This window comes from Elephantulus edwardii, unplaced genomic scaffold, assembly GCF_000299155.1.
Source record: "Elephantulus edwardii isolate Elephantulus edwardi_28Jun2011 unplaced genomic scaffold, EleEdw1.0 scaffold00233, whole genome shotgun sequence".
Classification (NCBI taxonomy): Eukaryota; Metazoa; Chordata; class Mammalia; order Macroscelidea; family Macroscelididae; genus Elephantulus; species Elephantulus edwardii.
In genome coordinates, this window is record NW_006399983.1 from 3,755,850 (window position 1) to 3,775,628 (window position 19,779).

Sequence of the window (19,779 nt, forward strand, 5' to 3'; positions counted from 1 at the left end):
TGTTCAAACACACTCTGCAGAGAATGATACTGGTTTGAAACTATCAATCCTAAAAGTTACACACTATGATTTCTCTTCTGTAACATCCTTGAAATGACAAAATTGTAGAAAGCAAGAACTAGTGGTTCCCAGAAGTTTAAGGAAGGGAAGGATGTAGGAAGAAAGTGGGGTTGGCTAGAACAGGACATTAGAAAGTACCCTGTATTCCTGGAATGGTTCTAGAAAAATTTTGGATCTTGACTGAATCAATGATCAATGAAAAAAGAAATCTAATTGTGCTATTGATCTGTAATTCTGTAAGATGTTATTAATGGAGAAATTAGCCAAATGGTCATGAGATTTCACTGATCAGCAATCAGATGTGAATCTACCATTATTTCATTTCAAAAGTTGAATCTTTAAAAAGTGGTAAAGATAACATTTATTTCCTCAGAAATTCTTAATTGGGCTCATCAGTATTTGTTTCAGCTTGGGTGGTTGGAAGACTAGGGGCTGGAATCACCTAGGGTCTCACTCACTCGCAGGTCTAGAAATTGATGCTGGCTTGGATGTACTGCCAGCCAGAACACTTACATATAACCTCTTCATCGCCTGAAATACCTTACAGCATGTTGGCTGGATTCCAAGAGGAGGAGGCAGGAGGAGAGAGATGAAAGCCTGTAGAAGCCAGATCACCTTTTATGACCTAGCCTTGAAGTCTCATGAGCACTACATTCTGTTCATTGAGGCAGTCACAAAGCTACACAGGTTCCAGGAGAAGAAGAAGATATTGTCACTTAATGGGAAAATTGAAAAGTTCTGAAAGAATATGCGGGACCAGAAATATTACTGTGGCCATTTTTAGAAAATTAAGTGTACACCCTCTAAAAGGCTGGTCCACTCTCTCCCCTATCCACACAACTGCTCACAGCTACCTAGTTTACTGGTCGTGGGTCCACCCATACAGAGAGACCACACGTTCCTCTTATAATATTTCCTGTCTTCTGGGGAGGAGCTGGTGAGTCAGATATTCATACCTGGTCAAATTAACAATGACCTAGGCTTTGGGCAACAGGAAGAGAACAGGGCCATATGTACAACTAGAGCAAGGTAAAGAGCACGCGCCATTGGAACAAGGGGAAGAACAGGGCCATGTATACAAATATAGCGAGGTAAGGAGCACGCTCCATCGCAACAAGGGTAAGAGAGTTTTCAGAGCCGGAAGAATCCTTTTTAGCTTTCTAAACAACCCAGAAAGTACTGACATACATAAGGTAGATGAAAATAAATAAAATATGTTCTCATCAACAGACGAATGTACAATCACATGACACGGAAAGGTTAAATATAAAAGAAAAGGAAAAGTTTATCAGACAAATGCAAACAAAGAAAAAGCTAGGCTGGCAATATAAATATCAGAACAATGAGACTTAGATGGAAAGTAAAGCATTAAATAGGACAGAAAAGGCTATGTAATGTTGATAAATGGTACAATCAACAAAGCAGATACAATCGTCAGGAGCCTTTTTTTGTGCTGAATAATGCAGCTATGAAATACATAAAACCAATTAGGTAACAAGTACAAAGAGAAATTGACAGGAACAGAACAGTAATGGAAGACCTTAACACATCACCCCTCAGATCTGACAGATTAAGTAGGAAAAAAATGAATTAGGATTTAGAGCAACTGAATAACGTATTCCATGTGTCTGAAATAATAGATGTATGTCAATTTTGTACTCAACGAAAAGAAAATAAACCTTTTCTCTAAGCACTCATAAAACATTTTCAAAAATTTATCCTATATTAGCCCACAATAGAAATACCAATGCATTCCTCAAGCATAAATTGTACAGGCCACATTCACTAACCACAGTGTAATAAAACAGAAATTAATGGCAAAGTTCAAACCAACAAACCCAAACACAAATTTAACACCACTTTACTAAATACTTCTTGGGTTAAAGAGGCTATCAAGACTGCAATTACCAGTCATTTATAACCTAATTAGAATACTTTGTATTGGCAGTGATGGGAGAGTGCCAGAGACAAATTCTTCATCTAAAAACCTTTCATTATTGACAGAAGAGAGGAAAAAGAAATGACTAAATATTTAATCCAAGAAATCAGAAAATTAGGAGATGATAGTTAATAAATCCCAAAGCAGAACAAATTAAACACCAAGGCCTAATCAAAATGTTATGTGTAAGATAGAATTCTTTAAAAAGAATACAGCAAGAATAAATTCAGAATACTAAACACACAAAATTAAAAATAAGACAGAACTGTTTTAGGGATAAAATAGTTTATGTTAGTAAGGTTAAAAATTGTTAAACTGAATCCACAGGAGCCAAAATATGACTTTAATTTCATACCACCTGAATTTCAGAATCATCTCAGGAACAGGTGTGAGGCCTTGAACACTAATGAGCGAAGACCAGAAGAGTTGTGGGAGGATGTTAAATGTATCATCCAGGAAGAGTGCAGGAGGTCATTACAAAGACAGAAGAGGAAGAAAAGACCAAAATGGATGTCAGAAGATACTCTGAAGATTGCACTGGAACGAAGAGAAGCCAAAGCACAAGGAAGAATCCAAGACACTAAAGAGCGGAACAGAAGATTCCAAAAGGCAGCACGGAATGACAAAGCAAAATATTACAATGAAATGTGCGAGGAGCTAGAGTCGGAAAATCAAAAGGGCCGAACTCGTTCAGCATTTCTTAAGCTCAAGGAACTGAAGAGCAAATTCAAACCTCGAGTTGCTACAATCAAGGATGCTTTCGGCAGAATGTTAAAATGATCCAGGAGGTATCAAAAGAAGATGGAAGGAATATACTGAGTCATTGTACCGAAAGGAATTGGCAGATACAGAAGAATTTAACGAAATAGCATTTCAGCCAGAGCCTATGGTGATGAAGGCAGAAGTTCAAGCTGCTTTGAAGGAAATAGCAAAAAATAGGGCCCCCGGAATAGATGGTATACCAATTGACACATTTCAGCTAACAGATGCTGCCCTGGATTTGCTCACAAAGTTGTGCCAAGAAATCTGGAGAACAACCACTTGGCCAACTGACTGGAAGAGGTCTTTATTTGTTCCCATCCCAAAGAAGGGCGACCCAACTGAGTGTGGAAACTACAGAACAATATCATTGATTTCACATGCAAGCAAGATTCTACTGAAGATTATGCAAAAACAACTGGAACAGTACATCAGCAGAGAACTGCCAGAAGTCCAGGCTGGGTTTAGAAGGGGTCGTGGTACTAGGGATATTGTAGCCGATGTTAGATGGATCTTAGCTGAAAGCAGAGAATATCAGAAGAATGTCTATCTGTGTTTCATTGATTATGCAAAGGCATTTGACTGCATGGATCATAACAAACTGTGGCTGACTGTGCGAAGAATGGGAATCCCAGAACATTTAATCGTGCTAATACAAAACCTATACTTGGACCAAGAGGCAGTCGTCAGAATAGAGCAGGGCAACACTGCATGGTTCAAAATTGGGAAGGGTGTACACCAGGGATGTGTCCTGTCTCCATACCTTTTCAACCTGTATGCAGAGCAGATTATCCAAGAGGCTGGGCTCTATGAGGAGAAGCATGGCGTTAGGATTGGTGGACGATCTATCAACAATCTGCGTTATGCAGATGACACAACTTTGCTCGCTGAAACTGAGGAGGACCTCATGCACTTACTGCAGAGGGTCAACTGCAGCCTTCAGTATGGACTGAGGCTCAATGTCAAGAAGACAAAGATTCTCACCACTGGACCAATCGGTAGCATCAGAATTGAGAGTGTTCACAGCTTCAGTTTGCTCGGCTCCACAGTCAACACTCTTGGCACCAGTAGCCAGGAAATCAAAGAACGTATTGCGATGGGAAAGTCTGTGGTTAGGGACCTCTCTAAAGTACTCAAGAGCAACAGTGTCTCTCTGGAGACTAAGGTGTGCCTGATACAGGCCATGGTTTTTGCAATCACTTGTTATGCATCAGAGACTTGGACAATGACTAGGGAGGATAGAAGGAGAATTGACGCCTTTGAGCTGTGGTGCTGGAGAAGAGTATTGAATGTACCATGGACTGCCAAGAAAACAAACAGATTCATCGTAGAGAGGGTTAAACCAGGCTGTTCCTTGGAGGCAAGGATTCTGGGGCTTTGCCTGACATACTTTGGACATGTTGTAAGGAGAGACAGGTCTTTGGAGAGGGACATCATGCTGGGTAGAGTAGAGGGACAGCGCAGGAGGGGAAGACCCTCTATGAGGTGGATTGATTCAGTGACTGGGGTAATCGGGATGGGTGTGTCAGAGGCAATGAGATTGGCACAGGATAGAGCACGGTTTAGGGCTGTTGTACATAGGGTCGCTATGAGTCACAAACGACTCGACGGCACATAACAACAACAACAGTTTTACATGTAGGTGTTTAAGGAATCTTGAAATCTAGACTGTGAGGACGCGACGCGTATGTGAGGAAAATGCTGTTGAAGTGTGAGAAGGCAGCGGTGTGTGAAGGTTGAGAGTCCGAGCTCTAGGGGTTAGATTTGTCTCCAGTGTTGACTTGCTAGTCATGTAAATTTGGCAAATCATGTAATCTCTTAAAATTTCAGAGGGCTCATCTTTAAATTGGGGATGACAATATCTACCTGTTGCAGCTATTCCTAAGCAATCAGAGAAATAGTACAACTCAAGTTCTTAGGACAAATCTTACTCCCAAAAAATACACTAAGCATTTTAATTTTTGCATTTTTTCAAGCTTACAAGAACTAATATTTCATAGAATATTTCGGTAATTTCAGGGCATACAGAAGATGGGATGTTTCTCATTTGACTTTTTAAAATCATTATCTTGATACAAAATCTCGACAGCATTAACACAAAAAGATAAATTTTATTTAGATTTGCATATAAATGTAGTAGATTAACCAGAATCCATTATTGTAAGAAGACCCGAAGATATTATTTACAGCCTCAGAAACCCAATGGAAAGTCAACTATGTGTCAGTTGCGAGTCAACAGCAATGTGATGTCAAATAGGATGATCCTGTAGGCATGCCTGAATGGCTCACTGTGCACGCAGAACACGAGGCCTTTCAGCCGTGAAGCTGCATCTCACTCAGCAATCCTTCGTCAAGTTGCCAAGGCTGTAAAGCACAACAGGAGGGACATGCCCATCTTTCTCCCTCATCGCTGCTGGTGGATTCAAACAGAGATGTTCAGCCTATGGGTTATCACCCAACTCCCTAGCACACCTCTCTTGTTATTAACTGACCCATAGCTGACTCTCCAGCGGATTTGCAGAGGTAGTTAATAGCATGCGAGATTGGCCACCCTGCTCCTGGGGAGCGGCTGGTGGATGCAAACCACATGCCTTCAGGTTAGCAGCACAGTTTCTTACTACTAGGTCACCAGATAGCTCCCTTAGATGGCCACAAACTTCTAAGTTTTGGGGTGGCAGTTGAGTGTGTGACCTTTTTGTACACACGGGGGCTTCCTTTTAGCTATTAGTCTAGAAAAATGAGATACAGCTAAAAATTTGTATTCAAGGTTAAGCGCGACAACATTAAACTTTTACGAAATCTAAACATTTGACAGTAGGAGAATATAATGTTTAAATAAACATAGTGTTTGAATTCCATACAGAAAGGACTACCGTGAAATTATATTAAATATTTCAAAAAATTCTTCACAACATGAAGATGTATTCAGGATATATTTTATTGTTATTATGTGCCATCAAGTCGCCCGTGACTCATAGCGACTCTGTACAGTAGCTCTGAAGCCTGCTTTAGCCTGAGCCAGTATCCTGAGGCAGTATCGTCAACTCTGACATACCTAATCTCATTACCCCAGTTACCATGTCAACCATCTCATCCTGGGTCTTCCTCTCATGCACTGTCCCTCTACCCTTCCAAGCATGATGCCTTTCTCCAAGGATCAGTCCCTCCTCGCCCCATACCCAAAGTATGTGAGACAGAGCTTCAAAATCCTTGCCTCCAAGGAAAAGCTAAGTTTCACCCTTTCCAGGACAGACCTATTTGTCCTCTTGGCAGTCTATGGTATGTTCAGTACTCTTCTCCAGCACCACAATTCAAAGACATCAATTCTTTTTTCTGGCATCCTTAGTCATTGCCCAGCTCTCTGGTATATAGCATATTTTATTAAGTATTACAAAAGAATACAAATTTTATACAGCATGGTTGCATATGGGGAAACTACATATTTATATGTATGTGAATGTGCATATATGTATAGATACATATAGGTGATTTCATTTCTACATATATATCTAAGTATAGATAAAATATATAGATATATATAGACATATACCAAGTATTCTAAGATATATACTTAGTATATATCTATATATCTTAGTATACATAAGTATAGATATTTACTGTCTTGACCTCATGCTCTATGAAGAGAAAAGTGGCATAAGGATTGGAGGAAGACTCATCAACAAACTACGTTATGCAGATGACACAACCCTGCTTGCTGAAACTGAGGAGGACCTGAAGTGCTTGCTGCAGAAGGTCAAGGACTGCAGTCTTCAATATGGATTGAAGCTCAACATCAAGAAAACAAAGATTCTCATCACTGGGCCAATTGGCAGCATCATAATAGATGGAGAAGAGAGTAAGATTATTAACAGCTTCAGTTTTCTTAGCTGCACAATCAACATTCTTGGTTCCAACAGCCAGGAAATTAAAAGACAAACCACATTGGGAAAGTCTGCTGTCAGAGACCTCTCCAAAGTACTGAAAAGCAATAATGTCAGTCTAGAGACTAAGGTGCACCTGATATAGGCCATGGTCTTTGCAATTACTTGCTATACATCAAAAGCTGGACAATGACAAGGGATGATGGAGAATTAATGCCTTTGAATTATGGTGCAGGAGAAGAGTATTGAATATTCCATGGACTTCTAGGGGAACAAACAGGTTCGTCCTGGAGAGGGTGAAGCCAGGCTGCTTCTTGGAGTCAAGGATTCTGAAGCTTCGTCTGACATACTTTGGACATGTTGCAAGGAGGGACCAGTCCTTGGAGAGGGGCATCATGCTTGGGAAGGGGGAGGGATGGCACAAGAGAGGAAGACCCTGAGTGAGATGTAATGACTGACTGACTGAGGTAATGGGGGTAGGTGTGTCAGAGACAATAAGGTTGGCACAGGTTAGAGCAGGGTTTAGGGCTATTGTACATCTTAGAAACAGTTATTCAGATTCTTGTACACCAATGTCCATGGCAATATTATTCATGATAGCTGGAAGGCATAAACAGGTCATGTCTACCAATAGATTAATCGGTAATCAAAATATAGTACACACATAATGGGATATTATTCAGGCATGAAAGAAAAATGAAGTTCTGATACATCCAGTATGGATAAAAATTGGAAAAATTATACTGAATGAGATTTTTGTTGTTAGGGACCACCAAGTCAGCTAGTCACAGTAACCCTATGAAAAACAGTTCTGAATATTTTCCTCCTATTCGGCACCATCCTCCCATCTCTGTCCTGCTTAAGCCCACTGTTGTAGTCAGAGTGTCAATCCATTTGGTCTTCCTTTCTTTCACTGACCTTCTAACTTTTTAGCATAATGTCCCTCTCCAAGGATTGGTTCCTTTAGAGAATATACCCAAAGTAAGTGAGACCAAGTTTCACTCTCCTTGCCCCTAAGGAGCACTGTGGTTCCACCTCCTTTGTGGACAGGTTTGTTTGTTCTTTTGGCAGTCCATGAGACATGCAGTTGTCTCTGCCAACACCACAATTCAAAGGCCTTGATTCCTTTTTTGGTTATCCTTATTCACTTTCCAATCCACAGGAAGCAATCATGAACATCATGGTTTGAATCAGGCACGCCTTAAGTCTTTAACCTGGTATCCTTGCTTTTTAGCCCTTGGGCGAGGTCCCTGAGAGCAGGTTTTCCCAATGCAATACGGCCTTTGACTTTATGACCGCTGCTACCATGGTGTGCATCCAAGTAAAAGGAAATTATTGGAAATTTTAAACTTTTCTCCATCTATCATCATGCTGAGTATTGGTCCAGTGTTGAGGATTTTTGTTTTCTTGATGTTGATAATAACTGGTATTGAAGTCTTTGATCTTCTGCAGTAAGTGCTTCATATCTTCTTCACTTTCTGCAAGCAAGTTGTGCCATTTGAATAAAACAGGTGGATGCAAAGAGTCTTCCTCCAATCCTGATGCCACATTCTTGTTTATACAGTGCAGCTTCACAAATCATTTGCTCAGCACACAGATTAAATGAATGAGATAACATAGATATAACAGGACAAATATGGTAGAATTCTACTTAGAGATTAAATACTCAGAATAGGAAAATACATACAGAAACAGTTTATCACTGGTTCCTTGAGCAATGGGAAGGGGAAATGAGGTGTTATGGCCTGAGGAGGACTAAGTTTCTGTTCGGAGTGCCAAAAAACTTTTGGAATTGTAGTGGTACATGTTATATATAGGTAATTGCATGAATGTCACTGAACTGCACATTTAAAAACTGTTACAATGGCAATAGCCTGATACATTTGTCAATTTTGCCTAAGTACATGGGTCAAATTGTCATGGTCCACCTATTCAGGAACTATGATATGATTCTCATTTTGTGAAACAACAAATGCAAAAGGTTACTGGCTGCAATACAGTTTGAGAGAGAGAAAGACACAGAGAGAGAGAGACAGAGAGAGAGACTGTGTATCGGAGAGGAACAAAATGAAATACAGCAAAATGTCACAGTGGTTATTTTAGGACCGTTTTAATTTTCCTCTCAACTTTTTTGTTTTCTCTTAATGCCAATGTAGGCAAAAAAATCAAATAATAGCAAAACATTTTTAAGCAAGAATCAAACAAAAGAGGTAGCACAGGACTTGTAACGCAGCATTTCTGAATTTAAGGCAATTTGGGCAGGGACCATGGTTGGAAATGTAGGGAAGGAGGGGAGGGCATTCATGGAGAGGGACGGCAGCACCGTGGACACTGTGAAGACGGTGCAGAACTGGGCACAGCTTCAATACGTTTTGCATAGGTTTGCTGAGTCAGAGTCGACAGCAGAACAGTAACATCATTTTTGTAACTTCATTTCTAAAAAATTGTGTAATAATGAAGTATTTAATAAAATATATAGTCATGCTTAGGAGGGTGGAGGGACAGTGCAGGCGAGGAAGACCCTTGATGAGATAAATTGATTAAGTGACTGAGGTTATGGAGGGATAGGTGTGTCAGAGACAATGAGATTGGTACAGGTTACAGCAAGGTTTAGGGCTGTTGTATATAGGGTCACTATGAGTCACAGGCAACTCGATGGCATATAACAAAAATATAGAGCTCATATTCATTAACTGGCAATTGGTAGTCCAATCATAACTCTTCATTCTACCTCACTCTAATCTTCTTTCAAATGAAAATTAATGTGAAAGCTTACTTTAAAATATTTAGTGTACCAGAACATAATCATCACATCCAATTTCGCTCCCCTACTTTCTTGGTGACAGATAAGACTATGAGATGGGAGATTCTAATTGTTTATGTCACTCCCCACCATTCAGCCCGGGTTCTCTCCTATGATGCTGCCATATGGCTATACAACAAACATACAATGGAGCTAGTTGTCACAATGTCGGTGAAGGACAAACAGGGCAGAAGCTGGGTGTGGAGGGAGGTATCAGCCTTTTCTCTCCATTTCCGAATTTTCACTTCTGGAAATCCAGGCCAGTGTAGAACTGATTCAACCTTTGGCAAGTTTCTCCCCTGGCTATAACTTAATGGTTTGTCCTGGGACAAGAAAATGGATGCATGTGTTCTACTTGACCAAACCCATACCCACACTGTATCATGTGCTTCACTTCTTATCCAGTCTGATGTTAATCAAGGGCCTGGTGTGATAAATCCACAGAATGAATTATCAGGAAAACAGTCACAGCCCCTGGAGCCAAGGAGCTCAAATGAAAGCTATTTGTTGTTGTGTGCCCTTGAGTCAGAACTGACTCACAGCTTGCTTACCTACCGTTTGGTTTTTTCCCCCTTAAGCTATAAATTGCATGGGAGGAGATGGCCCATTTTCCCCCCAAGGAGCAGCTGATAGATTTGAACTGTGTTCAGTCAGAAAAGTGCAGTGCAAAAGGCAATAGGAAAGACAGTTTGGGCAAAAGAAAGGGGAGGAAAAAGGAACAGATAAAACAGGCCTACAAGGGTGACAGAATGTAATCCAAGGTGTTACTAAACTAATGGAAGGGCACTGTCCTCCTTTCCTCTTGCTTAGTTTAAATCAGATATATGTACCAATGAAAAGCAAGAATACAACGCCGAACTGAAATAATAATACACTGCTGGAGTACATTTTAGGGGCAAGCCAAATCTCCGTTCTCCGTTCTGTGATCCCCAGCTTTGCAAGTCTATGAAATGCCTTGGATGCCAGGATTTAGCAATTTTGATTAGATTCATTGTGTGGCTTGTTCAGTCTAAGTGGGATTTTGTGTTATTAAAGAAAAGGATTTTGAAATGTGGGGGTTTGTAATTTAGAGGCAGGACCTAGGGGTTATCTGATCCAAGTCATAAGGTCACTCAAGTCTGCTTAACCCCAGGATATGCATATCTGTATATAGAGCCCTAGGGATAAAGTAAAGATCTAAATGCTGCGAGAATCGTAAATCAGGGCATCTGGCTCCTGGATAGTCATACTGTAACAACCAAAAAGGGACGGGAGAATCCACTCACTCTGCCCAGTTGCCCACACTCCTGTTCTCCTCTCCAGCCTCCTTCCAGAGAGCCCCTAACGATCGCCCCAACCCAGAGTTGTGGGTGGATCACGTGGCAACAGAGGACGCCAGGTTCTAGGAGGAGAAACAAAGAAACAGCAGGTGTAGGTCCTTTAAGGCTAACACGCCGTCCCCTGCTGTTCACTATTTTACTTCCGTGCTGTTCACTTTTCCAGGGCATCAAAGAGCCGGGCTTTTCAAAATGCTTCCTCTGCCTCAGAGAAGCCTGGTTATGAGGTAAAGAGAAGTGCCGTCGTGTTGGGCAGACAGTGGAATGCCTGGACTCTTCTTAAAAAGTATTTTTTTTTTCTATGACTTTCAGGTGAACATCCGTATAACCATCCGATTTTAAGCAGTGCTACCCAGACCCCTACACATGGTGAGAGATGATTTAGAGCATTCTGTATTCCATCTTCATTCCAAGTGGGTCCATTCTAACCACTGATGACTATCAGAGCTTCAAACACATGGTCATTGGCTCACAGAAGCTAAAGGGATATGTAGGAGTCACATGTCGCCTTCCCTGGGCCATAATGCTCCACTCTTACTTTGTGACCATTGTTCCCTTGGCATCTCAGTCTCTGATATTATCAAAGTGATCTTCTCACTGGAAAGGGATGTGGATGAACCCTTTCTCAATTGATTTCTCTGTTTTATCCAGATCATTCGTTGTATAAGTTCCATATGTCCATGGCCACGTGGTGTAACCCTCTCCTTTGCCCAAATGTAATCATTTACTAGTGACATGATAATTGATAAGCTGTATTTAGTCTCCCCAAACAAGCGAAGAGCTGATACAATTTAAAACCTAACTTTGTGAAATTCAGATTTTAGTCTCATAGCACAAAAAGCCCACTGAAAGTAGCAGAGTCTTTGAGTGGTAACGCAACGTCAAAAGGTTACAAAAGGACATTTGCTTTGTAGGTAATGACATGCCTCTGTGAGATCACAACATAACATTTGGAACCACAGAGAAAAACTAGTTTTGATACCTGTTCATGACTGGATAGAACATGAGACAGTCATATAAATTGTGAAATATCAGTCACACTTCTCTTTTTATTGTGAAAGAGTGAAAACTTCATTAAATTGTAGAGAGAAGGAAACTGAAAACAAAAAGTAAATTCCCCATCCCACCTGGTCGGGAGACCTACCACATTCATGGCAGTTTATGCTCTGTCAATGCCTCAACACTGAGATCAAGAAGCACTGTAATTAAGATGATGGGAAGGTTGTGTTTTTATAAGCCTGTCCAGTGCTATGCTGCTGGTTATGTGCTGAAAACATGAGATTAATAAGATTTTCCCATCGTGAGGTCTAGGAAAAGTTGGAAGTAGGAGAAAATAGATTATAGAAAAGGTATGATGTTAGCAGTGCTGTTGGCAGTGGCAATATAAAGGAAGGTTCTGGAGAGAAACAAACTGAATCAAGGTTGGGAATTTAAGTTACTAACTTAACGTGGCTGATGAGAGTCAACTCTAAGTTGAATGGCTTGAGCCAAGTTTGATTATATAATAGAGGATTTCATTATTGGAGTCCACGGGTGATGCAAATAGTTAACATGTTAGAGGCTGGAGGTTCAAGGCTGTGCAGAGGCACCTCAGGAAAAAAGGCATGGAGACCTCCTCCTGAAGGTTGGTCACTGAGAAGCCGATGGAGCACAGTCCCATTCTGACATACACGTTGGAATCAAGCCAGCGACAACTGTTTGTTATTATTTGCACAACATAAGCAGGAAAATAGCCAATGTTTCTAGAGGAATGAGTTGCTTATGGTGAGATATGCAGATCTAGGGTGTGATATACCATTGGATAGGCAAGAAAAATCCATCAACGGGCATTTAGAAATGCAGAAGGAAGACTGGAGGGAGGTGAGAGCTGAAGATGGAAGGTACACTTGAGAGGCATTAAAAGAAGCAATGGATGTGTTAGCAACAGGTGAGAATGCTGAAGAAAAAAAAAAGCAGAAAGCAGAGGCAGGGAGCTGGGCGACTGGAGGACGTCCATGGTGCTGGATCAGCAGTAAGAGGGGGACCAGAAAAGGCAATCCAGGAAAGCCCCTATTGGCTTGGGAATACTCCAAAAGAGGAATCACTGAGCTCATGTTCCCCAGAAGGAGCCAACACAAGTACAGCTTCCTGAATACAGGAAGGAGGAGCCAGTCTTCCTCCTCTCTCCTCCAACATGTCTGTCCAGTTACGCAGTCGTGAAATGAAACAGGGATGGATGAGATGCACTCCCTGCCCTTGGGCAGCACACAGCAGTACACGAGTCCACAAGAGTAAGAGCAGAGTGGTTGCATACATTCCTCCCCTGGATGGTACCCATTCCCCAGAAGCTGGCACAGCATGTATTAGAAGAGATGTCCTGTGTCTAGTTAATGAATCAAGGGGAACTCACTGGCTCCTCTTCTTGACCATCAGAAAAATTTGAAAGGAAAACTTGTCAAGGAAAGGGACACACTAAGGAGGTCAATAAACCCAACTGAAGTCAGATTACTAGGGATCCCTTAGACTCTAAATTGGATGATATGGACTCAAAGAGCGGCAGAGCTCAGTGAGCAGATACCACTGTGGGCTTGGAAAACCCTAACACTTATAGTGGAAAGCATTGAGTCAAAGGAAAATAAGAATAGAGACAGAAGATGGGAAGGTATTACAGTACGGCATAAAACATGAACAACGGACAGAGAGGCAGAAGGCAAAGAAGAGTTCTCTTTAACTTGATAACATGTTACAGAGAACAGTGAGAGGTAAGAGGTGTATGTGGAAGTGGATGAGCTATTTAGTGATGGGTTTGGCAGCTCTCCAATGCCAGCAGAGAAAGGGAAGTTCTTACTACCTGAGTATGGCACGGACTGAAGAAACAGCAGACTAGTGGAGATGACCTAGCTTTAGTGAGCAACACTCCCAGCTTCCTGGCATCTGTCTGATCCATGCCCAGAAAGTCCTTTCTGTACAACATGTTCTGAACCCTCAGAAATGTAGAGCATCCCTGCACCTCCTCACATAAGTGAACCAGCTCTTTGGCTGGACTCCCCTGGCTCCAGCCCCAGTGTTGGGGGGATGACAGTGCAGGCAGGAAGGGATAGAGAAGCTGGGAGTTCCCTCTGCTTGGGGCAGCCATTGGAGCAGGTGTAAGAGGACTTCTTTCTGCCCCACGGTTCAGAGCACCCACATCTGCCACCGTTCAGTATTCTGCCAGGTACATGGGAACCACAATCCTTGGCCATATCTGTCCAAAGTTAGAGCCTACTTACTCCTTCTTGGTACTTCTTTGGCCTTAAAGTGTCCTGAACTAAATATGATGACTGAAGGATGAGACCAGACTATATATAACCTCCCAGTTACGCTCCCTCATTTCTAGGAATGGTACCACCATCTCCCCAGGCAACCACCTGTCATCTCCCATGACTTCCTGTTATGTCTCTTGCAGTCATTTATGCATCAAGGCATGCTCGTCTTCTTTTCCTGGACCCCCGTTCTTACCTATCCCCTCATCATCACTGTCACCCAGGCTCGCATCAGTTCTTCCCTGTACTGTGCTATTTGCAGTTTGACCCCCACTGTACACCACTGTTCTTCACTTCACTTTCCTTCTGTGCTCCATTCCTCCCCCTCCCCGATTCTTTTTCCCAGGTGTGGTTTTAAACAACATACCTTTCTCTTCAGACTTTGTAAACTCGAGGCTTTCTGACTGAGAGAAGAAGAAAAAGAGTTTGCTGTGCTGAGCATTTGCCTGCATTCTTTCCTCCAGCCACTCAGAGATGGCTTTGGATAAAGGAACTGAAATGGCTTTGGGCTGGGAGAAGGTCAAGGTGGGACTATCGGAGAGCTGGAGTGGCATTATAGATGGGACAGTGGTCGGAATCCCAATGAATATGTAGACCAAACAATTCACTACATCTCTTTCAAACTCGAATTTTTTTCCCCCCTGAGCCCAAGCATGAGGCCTGCCTAAAGCTATTAGGTAAGAAACAGAGATTTTACACAGAAATAGATCTTAGGAGCCCCCTTGGCTTTACTGGGCTTAACTTTTAATTGAACAACTTAGTGATGCTCCGGGAGAAAGCGTTTACTGCTTTGTCTCAGAGTCATGTTGCCATTCAGGGGACAGTAAATGGTCACTATGGCCAGCAGCAGTTACACCCACACTCATCCCCAGGTTCCTTGACAGCTGGAAAGGAATACAAGGGAAGCTGAGGTGCTCACATCACCGCTGTCCTCACACGGTGGGGTGGGAGAGCAGGATGGAGTTCTAAGTCAGCGTTAAGCAAAAAGGTGAAGAGACAGAATCTGGAACCTTCTCTCCTGCCTGCCCAGCATTCAGCCTTGCTGACACCAGGCACCTCCCTTCTCTTGCAGAGAAGCCCCGGATGAACAACATCCTGACGTCAGCCACGGAGCCCTATGACCTCTCCTTCTCCCGGTCCTTCCAGAACCTGGCTCACCTGCCTCCCTCCTATGAGTCTGCAGTGAAGACCAATCCCAGCAAGTACTCCTCTCTGAAGAGGCTAAGTAAGTTGTTTGTTTCCCTAGGGACTGGGCGGCCTCTGGGGCCTCTGTGACATCCTCTGGGGTCTAACTCTCTTGTCCTACATCTGAGTAGTCTGATGTGAAGGTGGAAGGTGGGAAGATAACTAAGCCTGTTGTTTTTGTTAACGCCTGGTCCATTCTTCCCAGGCATAGAATAGAGATCATGGAATCTGAATCAGCTTTTCAACTCAGCAGGCCAACTGGTTAGAGAGGAATCTAACTATTAAGAGAAAGCTTTCTCCCATCCCTGCATCCACCTGCTTTCTTCAAATTGTGGGCTTTCCTCACTCCTGATAGTATTTAGGAATAGAGGCTAACAATGATCAGAACTCTCTCATAGACTTTCCCGGGGCTGTACGGTTATCAAACAAAAAAGAGTCCATAAACCAGCTTCCTCTGTAACCCACCCACCACCATCCTGAAGACTTGAGATTCCTCTGTTCCCCGCCACTCCACACCCCACCTTAAGTCAGCCAAGTCTTAGTCACCCAGTGGTCCTGGCTCTGCCATTGAAGCCTAGGAATGCTGTAGGCATGATGAGCTTCCAAAAGCTCAAACTCATTTCCATGGACATGGAGCTGACTCACAACTGATCCACCATTCCCGTGCCTCCTGTGGCTGTAAATCAGAGGGGAGGAGATTGCTCGTCTTTCTCCCGGGGATTGGCTGGTGGATTTGAACTGTAAGCAGGATGAAGCTGTTGAGTTGGCAGTACAGCTCCTTACAGACAATGCCACCAGAGCTTCCTCCCTTTCATGAGCTTAAGTAGCCAGAAGATCAAGAAGGTGCTTTGAGGAAAGGCAATAGCAGGGGACTGGTTAGACACTGTAATGTAATTAATGTTATAAAACAAAATGTGCATCAATGATTACATTAAAAAAAAACAATATGCTTTGTAAACTTTCAATTAAATCACAGTAGAAATTTAAAAGATGCTTTGAAAGAAAACTGTCTCTCCTGACTATCTGACCCTTAAACCTTCTGCTTCCATTTCCCCATGAATCTCGTGTGATGAGCACTCAGCTAAAGTAGGAGCCCTGGGGCTAAGCGTTTGCTTGTAACTTCAGGGGAACCCACCCTGGTGGAAGTTCAGCCCTCAGTCACCTCCATGGTGAAATGCTCATTTTCTACAATTCCAGGTGGGATCCTTGGGTTTCCAAGGAATCTAGTTACACACCTGAGGAATATGGAATGTGGCTCAGAAGACACATCAGTAGCCCCAGGGGAAACTGAGGAACATTTCCCCCCTTTGCAGAAATGTAGACAGCTGTCTGCAGGACACCTCTTTCCTCAGCATGGAGCAATGCAGACTTGTGTGTGTATACTGGGTACCTGCAAGGGTACAGCAGGAGGTGTGTACTGGGGGTGAGCGTGGAGGAGGGAACAGAAAAGAAGGTGGTGCATCTGAATGAGGTACATCTGTAGGATTGCTCCTGCTTGTTCTCATCCCAGGCTCAGTGTGTGGGTAAGTGGGAGCCAAGTTGTCTATGTGTTAGCTTTCTGTGCATTGACTGTTGTTCCAGAGAAGGTGTTACTACAGTCCTCCAGAGAAGGAGTTAATAGCTAAGCACTTAACAAGAGCCTCCGAGTTACAGCATCTTGCTTTACTCTAGCAGGAGGCTGGCTCTGGGCCTCTGCCTCCTGAAGAGACTCCAGTCCTCACTGGGAAGCTGCTGGCTGCTACTTGCTTGTTTCAGCAAGAGGTCGGGGAGCCACTTGTCCAAGTCAAGGATGTGGCAGAAGCGACAAAGCAGTGGGAATTCTGGAGCCTGGGCAGGCCTTCCAGTTAGCCATGGGAACTTGGAGGAATTTCTTTAGCCTCTTCCCAGTCAAATGTGGCCCATGGAAGAGTTATCAGCACCACCTGGGAACTCCTTGAGAAAGCCTGAGAAATATAGGCTCTCAGCCACACTCCAAAGCTCGTTCACCTGCATTTAGCAAGACTTGGCAGGGTTTCCTTGTATATTAAAGAGAAGTATTGCTCTCACCTACCTGGGTCACTGTGTCCTAATCCATGAGATAAGGTTAGAAAGCAGAGAGGCAAGAGACCAGTTTTGATTCCTGGCCAGTCCAGTGCATGCTCGGTGCCACTTGCCCGCAGTGTCTGACAGTGGAGGCTCTGCATGATGCTGAATGGGCTTCATTGGAGCTTCTAGCCTAAGGTGAATTAGGGGAAAGAGTTCAGGTGAAAATCCTGTCTTATTGCTGTCGATTTGGACCAACTCATAGCCAATCCTCCTGTGGGTTTTCAGAGGCTGTAAATTTCACAGGAAGTTGTCCATTTTCCTCATTCTTCTGAAAATTAAAACTGACTTATCTCATTGCCATGAAATAGGAATCAATTCATCGCTGACCATCCAGCAGGTGATCAGAGACTGTAGAGCCCAGGAGAGGAGATTGCCCATCTTTCTCCTGAGGAGAAGCTGATGTATTTGAACCTCCTGTCTTTGCGATGACAGCACAACTCCTTATCCAGCTAGGTCACCGGAGCTCCCTGAAAATTAGCCAGTGAAAACTCTATGGGTCAGAGATGGATTTGGCAAGCCCATACACCCTGTATCCTATATGCCAGTCCACGTAAAACTTGTGCTTTTTGCCCTTAAAACAAAGCAAAAACAAGAATGGAAGAAAAACCTATATGGTTGTTTTGTTTTGTTTTGTTATTTGTGGATAACAAGACAAACAGTTTAATATTACTTTTGGAAAAGACTCTGATCTCTTAGTTAAGATCTTAACATTTAGCATTCGTATCTGCTGATGCAGAAAGGATAAGGGGAAAAATTATTTTGATAAAGCGAATACAAAAAATGCACACAATAATGTATTCAACCAGTGGGCTACATTTTCTTTTCCTTTTAATAAAACCTGTATGTTTCAGGTAAATTTCACAGAAGATCATTGCCATGGGGGTCTCAATGAGGTGGGGGGCACCTCAGAGGAACCATAAGCAATAGAGGCTGTCATCCCTGATGACAAAGCTCTGGGGGCGGGGGGAAGCTGCTGAGACCAGCCGTGCTGTTGATCACCCAGCTTCTGCTCTGTCTCTTGTCTCTCCCTGCAGCGGACAAGGAGGCAGACGAGTACTACATGCGGAGGAGACACCTGCCAGACCTGGCCGCCCGGGGCACCCTACCCCTCAATGTCATCCAGATGTCCCAACAGCAGCAGAAGCCGCTGCCTCGGGAGCGGCCCCGCCGGCCCATCCGGGCCATGTCGCAGGACAGGGTCCTGTCCCCGGAGCGGCGCCTGCCTGATGACTTCGGCATGCCCTATGATCGCATCCTGTCAGATGAACAGCTGCTGTCCACCGAGCGCCTGCACTCCCAGGACCCGCTGCTGTCCCCGGAGCGGACGGCCTTCCCTGAACAGTCCCTGTCACGGGCCATCTCTCACACAGACGTCTTTGTGTCCACGCCCGTGCTGGACCGCTACCGCATGACCAAGATGCACTCCCATCCCAGTGCCTCCAATAACTCCTACGCCACCCTGGGCCAAAGCCAAACAGCGGCCAAGCGCCAGGCCTTTGCCTCGCGCCGACATAACACCGTGGAACAGCTGCACTACATCCCGGGTCACCACACCTGCTACTCAGCCAGCAAGACCGAAGTGACCGTGTGACTGGGGCAGGGCCACATGAATGGGGTGGGCTGCCTTCGCCCAGAAAGCCATACCCCAGGGGCACTGCCCGGGACGGTCAACCTCAGACCTAGGATCTAGGACATCTCCCCCCTTCTTCTAGAAGCATCCTGGGGAGTGAGGAGGGCCTAGACCCCTGCCTCACGCCCAGCCCCTTTGCCAAACCCCTTCCAGACCCCGTCTCCCTTTCTGGGGACTCAGCTGCAGATTGTGTCAGTGAGAGGACCCTCTCCGGACCCTGGTCTGGGGACCAGTGGGCATAGTCGGTGGGCTGAGCAGATAGGCTCCTCGGTCTCATTCATTCACCTAGAACCGCATCACAGGAATCTTCTAGTGCCTCAAAACTGCCTGCTCGCTGTTGCAGAGCCAGGGAGCTGCTGTGTCCAAAAGCACAATAATGATTCTTTCCTGCCTGCTGGAGCTGGGGCGTCACCAGTGCCCCTTACTGAGCTGGCCCCTCCCTGAGGGCCCCGGCCTCAAGGTTAGAGATTCTGCCTGGTTCCAGGAGCTGGCCACCCTGCTCACAGCATCCACTGTCCCCTCCTCTGGGGGGATGCTGCCCTTCTCCAGCCCAAATGTGTCCCCCCCCTGGGTTTTCTGGGCACATAGGCAGAGGAAAGTACTGATGGGTTGCAGGGGCTTTTGGGGTGCCCTTCCCGGCCACTTGGTTCTGTCTATACTTTTTCCAGGCCTCTAGGTCTGTACTGAGAACCCCCCACCCAGGCTGCCTTCTCCCCCTTTGCTCTGCTCCCCAGAGGTGCCTGTTGGTGGCTGGAGAGCCCACCCTGGGGAGGGCACTGTGACACCCTGGGCCTCAAGGGCTCTCCATTCCCATCACCTCGGGCTCCTGACTGTCCCCCA

The 19,779-nt window shown here is 44.2% G+C and overlaps 1 protein-coding gene across 1 annotated transcript in view; it reads left to right on the forward strand.

The window, feature by feature from the left end:
* Positions 1-18,913, forward strand: part of LOC102847007 (protein shisa-6 homolog) — a 631,671-nt gene extending 612,758 nt beyond the window's left edge. Inside the window, exons 8-10 of the mRNA XM_006898582.1 lie at positions 11,071-11,127; positions 15,112-15,264; positions 18,344-18,913. Of these exons, the coding sequence (XP_006898644.1) occupies positions 11,071-11,127; positions 15,112-15,264; positions 18,344-18,900 (767 nt within the window). The 3' untranslated portion in view covers positions 18,901-18,913. The remainder of the gene's footprint in view (positions 1-11,070; positions 11,128-15,111; positions 15,265-18,343) is intronic.
* The last annotated feature ends 866 nt before the right edge of the window (positions 18,914-19,779 follow it).